The sequence below is a fragment of the Cottoperca gobio genome, unplaced genomic scaffold, assembly GCF_900634415.1.
Source record: "Cottoperca gobio unplaced genomic scaffold, fCotGob3.1 fCotGob3_294arrow_ctg1, whole genome shotgun sequence".
Taxonomy (NCBI): domain Eukaryota; kingdom Metazoa; phylum Chordata; class Actinopteri; order Perciformes; family Bovichtidae; genus Cottoperca; species Cottoperca gobio.
In genome coordinates, this window is record NW_021166903.1 from 22,247 (window position 1) to 37,816 (window position 15,570).

The window sequence follows — 15,570 nt, forward strand, 5'->3', positions numbered from 1 at the left end:
TATGAAGGATGTCGATGTTTTACACTTCAGGACACTTTGTGTTGAACTTCATTTATCAGACTTATTACACGTTTGTGTTACGTACACACACAATAATAGACCAAGCTTCACCAAAACAATGTACAGTCTTTATTTTGTTCATTTATACAAGTCTTATCTTGCAACTTCAATAATCTATAGTTCAAAAAATAGATTTTATGGAGGATTTTGCCATTACAGATTCATCCAAGCCTTTGTAACTCTTCACATACTATAAAAAGCTTTTAGGACTAAATTTACTGTCAAAACAAACTATGAGCTACAAGGACATAATTATTATCATTATTATCTAGTGGAGGATTCTGGGAAAAGCTTCCCACACTTCAATCCAAATAAACACAAGAACATCAAATCAGAATACAAATCAAAGGTTGTATGTTGAGTCTCCGGGTTGGTGTTTGATGAAGGAGGGAAGACGAGTGTTCAGCGTGCCGTCTTCTTCTTCTGTCCTTTAGTTTGACTTCTTCTCCCCTGGAGAGACGAAAGGATATGTAGACGGTTAATTTACACCGGGGGTCTGACACGACTATCAGGTCGAGTCCCCTTGGCTAAGAGAGCGACAGGCAGAGACCCCTGCTAACTGCAGCAGTATACCAAAGAGTATTAAACATGTAGGGCTTCTTAAAGTACTGTGTATAAACACACCTTGTTATGGTGCATACGATACTAAACTTTTAAAATAATAATATGTAGCCGTAGCTAACTAGTTCAACGTTATGGTTAGCTAGCGCAAGTGACTGCACGAGGATTCATGGCATAGCAGGACTATCATTTAACTTTTTTTTAATGAAAATTAAATAAAACTTAGAAAAATAATAAAATCCCTTTAAATTAATGTGCTCATTATTTCGGAAATTAAACAAATAGAAAATCTAATAATAATTACATTTAAAAAAAAATTAAATCAATAAAAAAAACTTCTGAGCTGAATTTGTAAATGTTAAAAGTAATATGAGCAGAATTAATAAAACGTGAGTGAAGTGGGAGCTCTCACCTCGGGTCTTCTTCACTTTGGGGGAGCAGGGTTTAGACACCATCACGGTGGTTTGACAGTCAGCGTTGAACAGCGCTCGCTTCAGAGTTCCTGACCGGCTCTTAGTGTTGGCATCGCAGGATCCCCACGGGCCAAATTTATACTTACAGTCACCTGCAGGTAAACACAAGATTCAAACCATTAATATCTGAGCTGCTCCAGAGCAGAACAACTGTCCTGTAATTTATAACAAAACTTTTATTTATATTAATCATTTTTAATCACCTTTTGCTACTGAAAGTTATTCGCCTCATGAACAATCTGTATTTAGGTTTAGGTCTCTATCTGTATGCATGTAGTATGTCCTCTCTATATGTAGACACTCATGTCCTCTATCTATATACACTCATGTCCTCTCTATCTGTATGCATGTATGTCCTCTCTATCTGTATGCATGTATTTCCTCTCTATCTATATACGCTCATGTCCTCTCTATCTATATGCATGTATGTCCTCTCTATATGTATACACTCATGTCCTCTATCTATATACACTCATGTCCTTTCTATCTGTATGCATGTATGTCCTCTCTATCTGTGTGCATGTATGTCCTCTCTGTGTGCATGTATGTCCTCTCTGTGTGCATGTATGTCCTCTCTATCTATATACACATGTCCTCTCTATCTATATACACTCATGTCCTCTATCTATATACACTCATGTCCTCTCTATCTATATACACTCTATATGATCATGTCCTCTCTACCTATATGCATGTATGTCCTCTCTATATGTATACACTCATGTCCTCTATCTATATACACTCATGTCCTCTCTATCTGTATGCAAGTATGTCCTCTCTATCAGTATGCATGTATGTCCTCTCTATCTGTATGCATGTATGTCCTCTCTATCTGTATGCATGTATGTCCTCTATCTATATACACTCATGTCCTCTCTATCTGTATGCATGTATGTCCTCTCTATCTATATACACTCATGTCCTCTCTATCTGTATGCATGTATGTCCTCTCTATATGTATACACTCATGTCCTCTATCTATATACACTCATGTCCTCTCTATCTATATACACTCTATCTATATGATCATGTCCTCTCTACCTATATGCATGTATGTCCTCTCTATATGTATACACTCATGTCCTCTATATATATACACTCATGTCCTCTCTATCTGTATGCATGTATGTCCTCTCTATATGTATACATTCATGTCCTCTATCTATATACACTCATGTCCTCTCTATCTGTATGCATGTATGTCCTCTCTATCTATATACACTCATGTCCTCTATCTATATACACTCATGTCCTCTCTATCTATATACACTCATGTCCTCTATATGTATACACTCATGTCCTCTATCTGTATGCATGTATGTCCTCTATCTGTATGCACTCATGTCCTCTATCTGTATACACTCATATCCTCTATCTGTATACACTCATGTCCTCTCTATCTGTATGCATGTATGTCCTCTCTATCTGTATGCATGTATGTCCTCTCTATCTATATACACTCATGTCCTCTATCTATATACACTCATGTCCTCTATCTATATACACTCATGTCCTCTATCTGTATACACTCATATCCTCTATCTGTATACACTCATGTTCTCTCTATCTGTATGCATGTATGTCCTCTCTATCTGTATGCATGTATGTCCTCTCTATCTATATACACTCATGTCCTCTATCTATATACACTCATGTCCTCTCTATCTATATACACTCATGTCCTCTATCTATATACACTCATGTCCTCTCTATCTGTATGCATGTATGTCCTCTCTATCTGTGTGCATGTATGTCCTCTCTGTGTGCATGTATGTCCTCTCTATTTATATACACTCACGTCCTCTCTATCTATATACACTCATGTCCTCTATCTATATACACTCATGTCCTCCCTATATATATACACTAATGTCATCTCTATCTGTATACACTCATGTCCTCTCTATCTGTATGCATGTATGTCCTCTCTATATGCATACACTCATGTCCTCTCTATCTGTGTGCACTCATGTCCTCTATCTGTATGCATGCATTATGTCCTCTCTATATGTATACACTCATGTCCTCTATCTATATACACTCATGTCCTCTCTATCTGTGTGCACTCATGTCCTCTATCTGTATGCATGTATTATGTCCTCTCTATATGTATACACTCATGTCCTCTATCTATATACACTCATGTCCTCTTTATCTGTATGCATGTATGTCCTCTCTATGTGTATGCATTTATGTCATCTCTATCTATATACACTCATGTCCTCTCTATCTATATGCATGTATGTCCTCTCTATCTATATACACTCATGTCCTCTCTATATGTATGCATGTATGTCCTCTCTATCTGTATGCATGTATGTCCTCTCTATCTATATACACTCATGTCCTCTCTATGTGTATGCATGTATGTCCTCTCTATATGTATACACTCATGTCCTCTATCTATATACACTCATGTCCTCTCTATCTATATACACTCATGTCCTCTCTATCTATATGCATGTATGTCCTCTCTATATGTATACACTCATGTCCTCTATCTATATACACTCATGTCCTCTCTATCTATATACACTCATGTCTTCTCTATCTGTATGCATGTATGTCCTCTCTATCTGTATGCATGTATGTCCTCTCTATCTATATACACTCATGTCCTCTCTATCTGTATGCATGTATGTCCTCTCTATCTATATACACTCATGTCCTCTCTATCTGTATGCATGTATGTCCTCTCTATATGTATACACTCATGTCCTCTGTCTATATACACGCATGTCCTCTCTATCTGTATGCATGTATGTCCTCTCTATCTGTATGCATGTATGTCCTCTCTATATGTATACACTCATGTCCTCTATATCTGTGTGCATGTATGTCCTCTCTATTTGTGTGCATGTATGTCCTCTCTATCTATATACACTCATGTCCTCTCTATCTATATACACTCATGTCCTCTGTCTATATACACGCATGTCCTCTCTATCTGTATGCATGTATGTCCTCTCTATCTGTATGCATGTATGTCCTCTCTATATGTATACACTCATGTCCTCTATCTATATACACTCATGTCCTCTCTATCTGTGTGCATGTATGTCCTCTCTATTTGTGTGCATGTATGTCCTCTCTATCTATATACACTCATGTCCTCTCTATCTATATACACTCATGTCCTCTATCTATATACAGATGTCCTCTCTATCTGTATGCATGTATGTCCTCTCTATCTGTATGCATGTATGTCCTCTCTATCTATATACACTCATGTCCTCTCTATGTGTATGCATGTATGTCCTCTCTATATGTATACACTCATGTCCTCTATCTATATACACTCATGTCCTCTCTATCTATATACACTCATGTCCTCTCTATCTATATGCATGTATGTCCTCTCTATATGTATACACTCATGTCCTCTATCTATATACACTCATGTCCTCTCTATCTATATACACTCATGTCTTCTCTATCTGTATGCATGTATGTCCTCTCTATCTGTATGCATGTATGTCCTCTCTATCTATATACACTCATGTCCTCTCTATCTGTATGCATGTATGTCCTCTCTATCTATATACACTCATGTCCTCTCTATCTGTATGCATGTATGTCCTCTCTATATGTATACACTCATGTCCTCTGTCTATATACACGCATGTCCTCTCTATCTGTATGCATGTATGTCCTCTCTATCTGTATGCATGTATGTCCTCTCTATATGTATACACTCATGTCCTCTATATCTGTGTGCATGTATGTCCTCTCTATTTGTGTGCATGTATGTCCTCTCTATCTATATACACTCATGTCCTCTCTATCTATATACACTCATGTCCTCTGTCTATATACACGCATGTCCTCTCTATCTGTATGCATGTATGTCCTCTCTATCTGTATGCATGTATGTCCTCTCTATATGTATACACTCATGTCCTCTATCTATATACACTCATGTCCTCTCTATCTGTGTGCATGTATGTCCTCTCTATTTGTGTGCATGTATGTCCTCTCTATCTATATACACTCATGTCCTCTCTATCTATATACACTCATGTCCTCTATCTATATACAGATGTCCTCTCTATCTGTATGCATGTATGTCCTCTCTATCTGTATGCATATATGTCCTCTCTATCTGTATGCATGTATGTCCTCTCTATGTATATACACTCATGTCCTCTCTATCTGTATGTATGTATGTCCTCTCTATATGTATACACTCATGTCCTTTATCTGTATACATTCATGTTCTCTCTATCTACATACATTCATTTCCTCTATCTATATACACTCATGTCCTCTCTATCTGTATACTCTCATGTCCTTTCTATCTATATACACTCATGTCCTCTCTATCTATATGCATGTATGTCCTCTCTATCTATATACACTCATGTCCTTTCTATCTATATACACTCATGTCCTCTCTATCTGTATGCATGTATGTCCTCTCTATCTATATGCATGTATGTCCTCTCTATCTATATACACTCATGTCCTCTCTATTTATATACACTCATGTCCTTTCTATCTATATACACTCATGTCCTCTCTATCTGTATGCATGTATGTCCTCTCTATTTGTGTGCATGTATGTCCTCTCTATCTATATACACTCATGTCCTCTCTATCTATATACACTCATGTCCTCTATCTATATACAGATGTCCTCTCTATCTGTATGCATGTATGTCCTCTCTATCTGTATGCATATATGTCCTCTCTATCTGTATGCATGTATGTCCTCTCTATGTATATACACTCATGTCCTCTCTATCTGTATGTATGTATGTCCTCTCTATATGTATACACTCATGTCCTTTATCTGTATACATTCATGTTCTCTCTATCTACATACATTCATTTCCTCTATCTATATACACTCATGTCCTCTCTATCTGTATACTCTCATGTCCTTTCTATCTATATACACTCATGTCCTCTCTATCTATATGCATGTATGTCCTCTCTATCTATATGCATGTATGTCCTCTCTATCTATATACACTCATGTCCTTTCTATCTATATACACTCATGTCCTCTCTATCTGTATGCATGTATGTCCTCTCTATCTATATGCATGTATGTCCTCTCTATCTATATACACTCATGTCCTCTCTATTTATATACACTCATGTCCTTTCTATCTATATACACTCATGTCCTCTCTATCTGTATGCATGTATGTCCTCTCTATTTGTGTGCATGTATGTCCTCTCTATCTATATACACTCATGTCCTCTCTATCTATATACACTCATGTCCTCTATCTATATACAGATGTCCTCTCTATCTGTATGCATGTATGTCCTCTCTATCTGTATGCATATATGTCCTCTCTATCTGTATGCATGTATGTCCTCTCTATGTATATACACTCATGTCCTCTCTATCTGTATGTATGTATGTCCTCTCTATATGTATACACTCATGTCCTTTATCTGTATACATTCATGTTCTCTCTATCTACATACATTCATTTCCTCTATCTATATACACTCATGTCCTCTCTATCTGTATACTCTCATGTCCTTTCTATCTATATACACTCATGTCCTCTCTATCTATATGCATGTATGTCCTCTCTATCTATATGCATGTATGTCCTCTCTATCTATATACACTCATGTCCTTTCTATCTATATACACTCATGTCCTCTCTATCTGTATGCATGTATGTCCTCTCTATCTATATGCATGTATGTCCTCTCTATCTATATACACTCATGTCCTCTCTATTTATATACACTCATGTCCTTTCTATCTATATACACTCATGTCCTCTCTATCTGTATGCATGTATGTCCTCTCTATATGTATACACTCATGTCCTCTATCTATATACACACATGTCCTCTCTATCTATATGCATGTATGTCCTCTCTATCTATATGCATGTATGTCCTCTCTATCTATATACCCTCATGTCCTCTCTATCTATATACACTCATGTCCTCTCTATCTGTATGCATGTATGTCCTCTCTATATGTATACACTCATGTCCTCTATCTATATACACTCATGTCCTCTCTATCTGTATGCAAGTATGTCCTCTCTATCAGTATGCATGTATGTCCTCTCTATCTGTATGCATTCAGGTTCAATGTTCCTGTGTATTCAGTGTGTATCTTACTGATGTCCTTCTTCCAATTGCAGGGGATTTTGCAGTGAATCTTGTCGGTGTGATCTTTGCAGGTGGCTTCTCTCAGTCCATCTCCACAGTCTCCATGTTCAGGGACACATTTGCCGTATTGAGTGTCTGCAGAGGAGCACTCTGAGGCCGGCCGGGTTTTATCATGTTTACCACCTGGAGTCACATTTATGAAACAAATATGGAATACGAGAAGTCTGGATCTTTTTTTTTTTTAAATGTCTGAATATTTTGCAAAAAAAGTTTAAATATTTTTAAGGAAACAGTCAGAAATTAGTTAACAAAAAGCTATACAATTTCAAGAAATAGTTTTAACATTTTGGAGTATTTAGAGTTGTCACATTTCGAGAAAAAAGTTTACATTTTTTGAGAAAAAGTTTACATATATTATCAATTAGTTTTAATATTTTGAGAAGTCGGAAGTCTGGATATTTAGAGAAAATATTTTGAACATTTTGAGAAAGAAAGGTTAAAAACTCCTTTTCTCCGGCTTCTTGAGATCATAATAATTCACAGTGAATTTCACAATTTGCTGCCATCGACAGTTTTAAGGGTTCATGTTCATTATAATAACTTTAACAGTTGGACAGCTGCTTATAAATCATCAAATTATAATATTTGATTTGAATATCGGACCTTTGTGGTTCTTGGGTCGTCTGTTGGCCTCGCTGGTGAGCGTCAGCAGCAGCAGCAGCAGCAGCAGCGTCACTGAGAACAAACTTCGCATTCTGCAGACACACACACACACACACACACACGCACACGCACACACACACACACACACAGTATATGTTATTCCTGGCTGAATGATAGGATGGCAGATTATTTTGCTCTCTTAAACAATATTGCAGAGGCTACAAGAAAACACAGAACCAGTTGAAAGGGGGTCCTGCTCCCATGTTGGGGGGTTGTTATCTGTGCCGAGGGGCCGCTCGTCTCTTAATCCATCGTGACAGATTTCGTGCTCTGCTTTCAACACTTGAGGTGTTTTCAAACCTGAGTTGACAAAGAGAATATGAAATCTCTTTGTTAGCTTTTAATCTGGTGTTGTTGTGCGACAGGACGTTTGGCTGCAGCCTGATCCGGCCCGGCCTGGTCTGCTCGGGCCAGATGGTCCACATGTAGTCCAAATCTGCTCCCTTTCTGCTCGGCCCCCCAAACCTCAGAACGCTTAAGCCAAATAATCTGACTATTGTGGCGGCCGCAGCATCGGGATTATAGAAGTAGGCTAATGTATTCAGGTCTTGTTCCCAGCACTCGCTCATGTTCTCATTCCTCTCCTGCTCATCTGTGATGATGATGGCCTCCGTCAGCTCGCAGGACCAATGTGACAAGAACAGAGAGTCAATTACCCAGAAAGCACCTCTCTGGCTGCTGTTATTGTGCGGAGGAATGACAGACTCGTCTTTCAGGCTCCATTAAAGCAACGCTCCTCTTTCACATGTCAGCTGGCAGATCCTGCTTCTTTCGCTCCTCCTGCGGCTCTCAGCGGGGGGGGGGGGGGGGGGGGGGGGGCGCGTCTGAAAGAGCCCTTTAGATTCCCCTCAAAAGAATACTGATTCATTGGCCCAAAACAAAGCCTCCTCTAGCCTGGTTTCATTTCTCTAAAGCCAAACACAGATTCTCTGCCACGTTCTATTCCCCCCCCTGAATAGAAACTTATTTGCATAAGAAAACAATGAAATCTTAGCTTGAAGAAAAGCAGTGGGATGCTCCCTTTGGTGCAGAACTAGGAACAACATTTAGAGGAACTTCCTCCTGAATCTCAGGGTTCACGCCGACATCCGGACACACGTTAAAGTTCTGATGCTCACAAAGAACCCTGAAGCAGAACTTCTGCACATATTATAGATTATATATTATATATCACATATTATATATTATGTATTATATAATACATAATATATAATGTATTAAATATTATGTATTATATATAATATGTGACATATATTATATAATATATAATACATTATATATAATATATAATATATAATATAATATATAATATATAATATATAATATATAATAAATAATATATTATATAATATATTATATATTATGTATTATATATTATATAATATATTATATGTGATATATAATATGTGAAATATAATATATAATATATAATACATAATATATAATATATTATATAATATATTATGTATTATATATTATAGATTATATATCACATATTATATATAATATATAATATATAATATATAATATATAATACATAATATATTATATAATATATTATATATTATGTATTATATATTATATAATATATTATATGTGATATATAATATGTGATATATAATATATTATATATTATATTTTACACAGATGGAATATTTAGTGATAAAATGATTGAACTCGAGTCGTTTGCTTCTTTCTTGTGTAATAAATTAAGAAACATAATCAGAACAACGATGAACAACATGAAACATGATTTAAGTTCAGCTCCAACATCTTTAGAGATAAATCTTCATTCTGATGAACAAAGTAATGAAATTATTTTAGTTTGTTTCAGAAAATGTTTTTGTTATTAATCTCAGCTACAGTTAACTTCTCCCATCTTTCAAGTTATAATATATATTATATAATATAATAAATAATAATCTTACCAGATAAAGTTTAAGAAACATTATGAATTCAGGAAATAAATTATCTTTAATCTAACAACTCAAATATATTTTAATAGCTAAAGGTTAAATATTAAAATAGTTGTTTTGCTAATTCTTGTTTAGTTTAATAATATCCAACTTCATTTAATAAAATATATATAATATAAGTGTTTTTGTTTAGTAGTGAAAAGATTTATCGATTGTTTAAAAGGTTTCACATTAATCCTACAAATTACAAAATAACAATCAGTAATCTTTAACAGATTATATGTTTTAAGTCTTCAACATGAAAACAGTATTTAAACACAGTAAAAGTATTGAAACACTCACTTGCTCAGAGCAGCAGCCAGTCGAGCCGGGAAGTCGTTGCCTTGTGTGTCGCTGCTTCAGCTGCTCCCTCCTGCACCCCCGCCACACACACACACACACACACACACACACATACACATGGTGACATCACAAGATTTAATCCACACTGAGGAACAAAACAAGCTTGGCTCATTAACATAAAGTGAGGTGTGTGTGTGTAGTTGTCAGATGTCACATATTTGTGTCACACAGTAATTATTTGGTGTGTGTGTGTGAGCTAATATTTAATCACGCTGCAGGTAGGCTCCAGGTGAATCACAGGTGTGACGGGAACACCTGCTTGTTTAAGAACCGAGTCAAAATTCACTCAGAAAGTCTCAGCAACGTTAAAAAAGTGCTGGATTCAAAAGTATATCAGCAGAGTGTACTTATGAGTCCTAAACCCTGACATGAGTCAGCATCATGAGTCCTAAACCCTGACATGAGTCAGCATTATGAGTTTTAAACCCTGACATGAGTCAGCATTATGAGTTTTAAACCCTGACATGAGTCAGCATTATGAGTTTTAAACCCTGACATGAGTCAGCGTTATGAGTTTTAAACCCTGACATGAGTCAGCATCATGAGACTTAAACCCTGACATGAGTCAGCGTTATGAGTCCTAAACCCTGACATGAGTCAGCGTTATGAGTCGTAAACCCTGACATGAGTCAGCGTTATGAGTTTTAAACCCTGACATGAGTCAGTGTTATGAGTCCTAAACCCTGACATGAGTCAGCATTATGAGTCCTAAACCCTGACATGAGTCAGCATTATGAGTCCTACACCCTGACATGAGTCAGAGTTATGAGTTTTAAACCCTGACATGAGTCAGCGTTATAAGTCCTAAACCCTGACATGAGTCAGCGTTATGAGTCCTAAACCCTGACATGAGTCAGCATTATGAGTCTTACACCCTGACATGAGTCAGTGTTCTGAGTTTTGAACCCTGACATGAGTCAGCGTTATGAGTCCTAAACCCTGACATGAGTCAGTAACCTGACATAAGTCAGCATTATGAGTCATACACCCTGACATGAGTCAGCATTATGAGTCTTACACCCTGACATGAGTCAGCGTCATGAGTCCTAAACATTGACATGAGTCAGCGTTATGAGTTTTAAACCCTGACATGAGTCAGCATCATGAGTCCTAAACCCTGACATGAGTCATGAGTCCTAAACCCTGACATGAGTCAGTGTTATGAGTTTTAAACCCTGACATGAGTCAGCGTTATGAGTCATTAACCCTGACATGAGTCAGCATCTTGAGTCCTAAACCCTGACATGAGTCATGAGTCCTAAACCCTGACCTGAGTCAGCATTATGAGTTTTGAATCCTGACATGAGTCAGTGTTATGAGTCTTAAACCCTGACATGAGTTAGTGTTATGAGTCTTAAACCCTGACATGAGTCAGCGTTTTGAGTCCTAAACCCTGACATGAGTCAGCATCTTGAGTCCTAAACCCTGACATGAGTCATGAGTCCTAAATCCTGACCTGAGTCAGCATTATGAGTTTTGAATCCTGACATGAGTCAGTGTAATGAGTTTTGAACCCTGACATGAGTCAGCATTATGAGTCTTACACCCTGACATGAGTCAGTGTAATGAGTTTTGAACCCTGACATGAGTCAGCGTTATGGGTCTTACACCCTGACTTGAGTCAGCGTTATGAGTTTTAAACCCTGACATTAGTCATTATCATGAGTCCTAAACCCTGACATGAGTCAGAGTTATGAGTTTTAAACCCTGACATGAGTCAGCGTTATAAGTCCTAAACCCTGACATGAGTCAGCGTTATGAGTCCTAAACCCTGACATGAGTCAGCATTATGAGTCTTACACCCTGACATGAGTCAGTGTAATGAGTTTTGAACCCTGACATGAGTCAGCGTTATGAGTCTTAAACCCTGACATGAGTCAGCGTTATGGGTCTTACACCCTGACTTGAGTCAGCGTTATGAGTTTTAAACCCTGACATTAGTCATTATCATGAGTCCTAAACCCTGACATGAGTCAGAGTTATGAGTTTTAAACCCTGACATGAGTCAGCGTTATAAGTCCTAAACCCTGACATGAGTCAGCGTTATGAGTCCTAAACCCTGACATGAGTCAGCATTATGAGTCTTACACCCTGACATGAGTCAGTGTTCCGAGTTTTGAACCCTGACATGAGTCAGCGTTATGAGTCTTAAACCCTGACATGAGTCAGCGTTATGAGTCCTAAACCCTGACATGAGTCACCATTATGAGTCCTACACCCTGACATGAGTCAGCATTATGAGTCTTACACCCTGACATGAGTCAGCGTCATGAGTCCTAAACATTGACATGAGTCAGCGTTATGAGTTTTAAACCCTGACATGAGTCAGCATCATGAGTCCTAAACCCTGACATGAGTCATGAGTCCTAAACCCTGACATGAGTCAGTGTTATGAGTTTTAAACCCTGACATGAGTCAGCGTTATGAGTCATTAACCCTGACATGAGTCAGCATCTTGAGTCCTAAACCCTGACATGAGTCATGAGTCCTAAACCCTGACCTGAGTCAGCATTATGAGTTTTGAATCCTGACATGAGTCAGTGTTATGAGTCTTAAACCCTGACATGAGTTAGCGTTATGAGTCCTAAACCTTGACATGAGTCAGCGTTATGAGTCTTAAACCCTGACATGAGTCAGCGTTTTGAGTCCTAAACCCTGACATGAGTCAGCATCTTGAGTCCTAAACCCTGACATGAGTCATGAGTCCTAAACCCTGACCTGAGTCAGCATTATGAGTTTTGAATCCTGACATGAGTCAGTGTTATGAGTCTTACACCCTGACATGAGTCAGCGTTATGATTCCTTCACCCTGACATTTGTCAGCATCATGAGTCTTGAACGCTGACTCAGTTTTGAACCCTGACATTAGTCAGCGTTATGAGTCCTTAACCCTGACATGAGTCAGCGTTATGAGTCTTACACCCTGGCATGAGTCAGCGTTATGAGTTTTAAACCCTGACATTTGTCAGCATCATGAGTCTTGAACCCTGACATGAGTCAGTGTTATGAGTTTTGAACCCTGACATGAGTCAGCATTATGAGTTTTAAACCCTGACATGAGTCAGTGTTATGAGTCTTAAACCCTGACAAGAGTCAGCGTTATGAGTTTTAAACCATGACATGAGTTAGTGTTATGAGTCCTAAACCCTGACATGAGTCAGCGTTATGAGTCTTAAACCCTGACATGAATCAGCGTTTTGAGTTTTGAACCCTGACATGAGTCAGCGTTATGAGTCTTAAACCCTGACATGAGTCAGCGTTATGAGTCTTAAACCCTAACATGAGTCAGCGTTTTGAGTTTTGAACCCTGACATGAGTCAGCGTTATGAGTCTTAAACCCTGACATGAGTCAGCGTTATGAGTCCTAAACCCTGACATGAGTCAGCGTCATGAGTCCTAAACCCTGACTTGAGTCAGCGTCATGAGTCCTAAACCTCTTCAAAAAACTTGTTTTGTCCAGAAATTATCTATTCAACGTCACATATGATAAATAGTTGGTAATTTTGCTTTTAAAAATGATTTAATGATGAATAAATGATTAAAAGTCGTTTTTTTCCTACTGAATAATTTTATTTTCCTCACAGAAAACTGTTACTGACATGCTTTTATTGCAGGTCACTCAGAAATGATAAAACCAAACAGAACAGTTATTACTCCAATATCATACAGTATAATGTCGTTATTATTAATACAGACTTGACTGCTTTGGCAGAATCTGGCTGAACACTGACGAGTCTATCTCAGCTATTTACACACACATCACAAAGAAAGCATCCTGCTGGCAGCCATTTTGCTTTTACAGTTATGTAACAGACCAAAGAATTACAAAAACAAATCTCATGTTGAAATCTCGAACATTCGGACTGAAGTCGTCGACGACTTGCTTCACGTTGTTTGATCACAAAGCAAAATGTGTTTTTTTTCATCTCTACAAATATATCATAAATAGCTAAATTTATCTGTGTCTAAGTTAAATATTCAAAGTGTGAACAAACACTTATTTCCATTGAGTAAACAAATATATTCAAAAGGTCACTAGAAGCCGGACAGAAGACACGTTTTTGCAGCCGTTTCTATCAGATATGGCGAAAGCCTCATCATGTTCAGCTGCACACACATGAATACAGTCAGTGTTCACTCAAAGCAGCACGTTCTGTACACATTCAACACGGAGGTCAGAGCGCTAATGGTGACTCCATAAAGACACATTCAACAATTTGTAGGAGATCTTTGTGGCCTGAGGAGACGAGTTTGAATTCACTTTAGTGTCCAGAGGCTTTTATGTTGCTTAGTTTGAACTGCAGAGAACGGAGGCAGGCGTCTACGAACCCGACGGTATGCACAACAAAACACCTTCTCTGCTCACTTTCTGTGACCCTCTGTACATCAGACACCCCCCCCCCCCCGGTGTTTCCTCTCCTGCCTCCACGCTGAACGCAGAGTCACAAACGTAGAAAAGTGTTGATGAAGTAAATGGAGCGGAGTTCAACAAACAAACTGAAAACATCTGTTTACTAACTCTGCAGAATAAAGTCCTTCATCAGTCGCTGCTTCACACACACACACACATGCACGCACACATGCACACACATGTGCACACACACACACACACACACACACACACACACACACACACACACACACACACACTGAAACTGCACTGTTTTAAACTATTTAAACACTTCTGCATGTGTGAGAGTTAGTAAACAGATGTTTTCAGTTTGTTTGTTGAACTCGGCTCCATTTACTTCATCAACACTTTTCTACGTTTGTGACTCTGCGTTCAGCGTGGAGGCAGGAGAGGAGATAAAGTTTCTACTGGAGTTCAAGGAGACACGGAGGAACTGATGTAAGAGGGTCACTTTAAAGGGGGAGTGCACCTTTAATGTTGATATTAAAGGGGGAGTGCACCTTTAAAACAGTTTGGGGACTAAATCAATAATAACAATGTCAATGTGTCGACCCGCCTCCTGCCCTCTTATAGCAGAGAAGAAGAAGAAGAAGCGCTCGCTGATATGTTGCCGTCTTCCCTCCTTTGACTCTTTAGACGGGAAGATAAATGAAAGACCTAAAGACGGACGGAGGTTTGGAGGGACGGCATGGACTTCAGACCGCCGTCTCCTGGTCCTCCCTCTGGATTATCTGGTAATGTTGGCGGTTCTCCAGATATTCAGACAGTTCCTGGTCGTCGGCTTTCTCAGCGCGATGTTTGGGAGTCTCTCCCTGAAAAACAGAAACATTTACTTTATTTTAGATAAAGTTTATATTTCACAAGCTTCTTGATCTAAATACTGAAGGTTATGGAGAATATGATCCTGGAAGTGATCCTCTAGAGAAGACAC

General features: G+C 38.2%; 2 protein-coding genes across 7 annotated transcripts in view; both read right to left on the reverse strand.

Annotated features, from left to right (window-relative positions):
- Nucleotides 1-106: 106 nt before the first annotated feature.
- mdkb (midkine b) lies at nucleotides 107-10,278 on the reverse strand. The gene is made up of 5 exons (XM_029427165.1): nucleotides 10,169-10,278; nucleotides 7,851-7,942; nucleotides 7,197-7,370; nucleotides 1,034-1,186; nucleotides 107-510 (listed from the first exon to the last, which is right to left on the reverse strand). Exons 2-5 carry the CDS (start codon nucleotides 7,939-7,941, stop codon nucleotides 491-493), a joined length of 438 nt encoding a protein of 145 aa, XP_029283025.1. The 5' UTR covers nucleotide 7,942; nucleotides 10,169-10,278; the 3' UTR covers nucleotides 107-490.
- Nucleotides 10,279-14,935: 4,657 nt separating this feature from the next.
- The window catches only part of LOC115005366 (diacylglycerol kinase zeta-like), a 61,218-nt gene continuing 60,583 nt past the window's right edge, over nucleotides 14,936-15,570 (reverse strand). For all 6 annotated transcript variants that reach the window (XM_029427155.1, XM_029427154.1, XM_029427152.1 and 3 more), the window contains one exon: nucleotides 14,936-15,451. In XM_029427155.1, coding sequence (XP_029283015.1) covers nucleotides 15,335-15,451 — 117 coding nt within the window. In that variant the 3' untranslated portion in view covers nucleotides 14,936-15,334. The remainder of the gene's footprint in view (nucleotides 15,452-15,570) is intronic.

Excerpts from the sequence above, each read along its gene's own strand:
- mdkb (XM_029427165.1), bottom strand. The coding sequence starts at position 7,941 with ATGCGAAGTTTGTTCTCAGTGACGCTGCTGCTGCTGCTGCTGCTGCTG. Across the intron at positions 7,371-7,850 it reads ACGACCCAAGAACCACAAAG|GTGGTAAACATGATAAAACC; the intron begins GTCCGATATTCA and ends ATGTGACTCCAG. Across the intron at positions 511-1,033 it reads CAAAGTGAAGAAGACCCGAG|GGGAGAAGAAGTCAAACTAA; the intron begins GTGAGAGCTCCC and ends TCGTCTCTCCAG.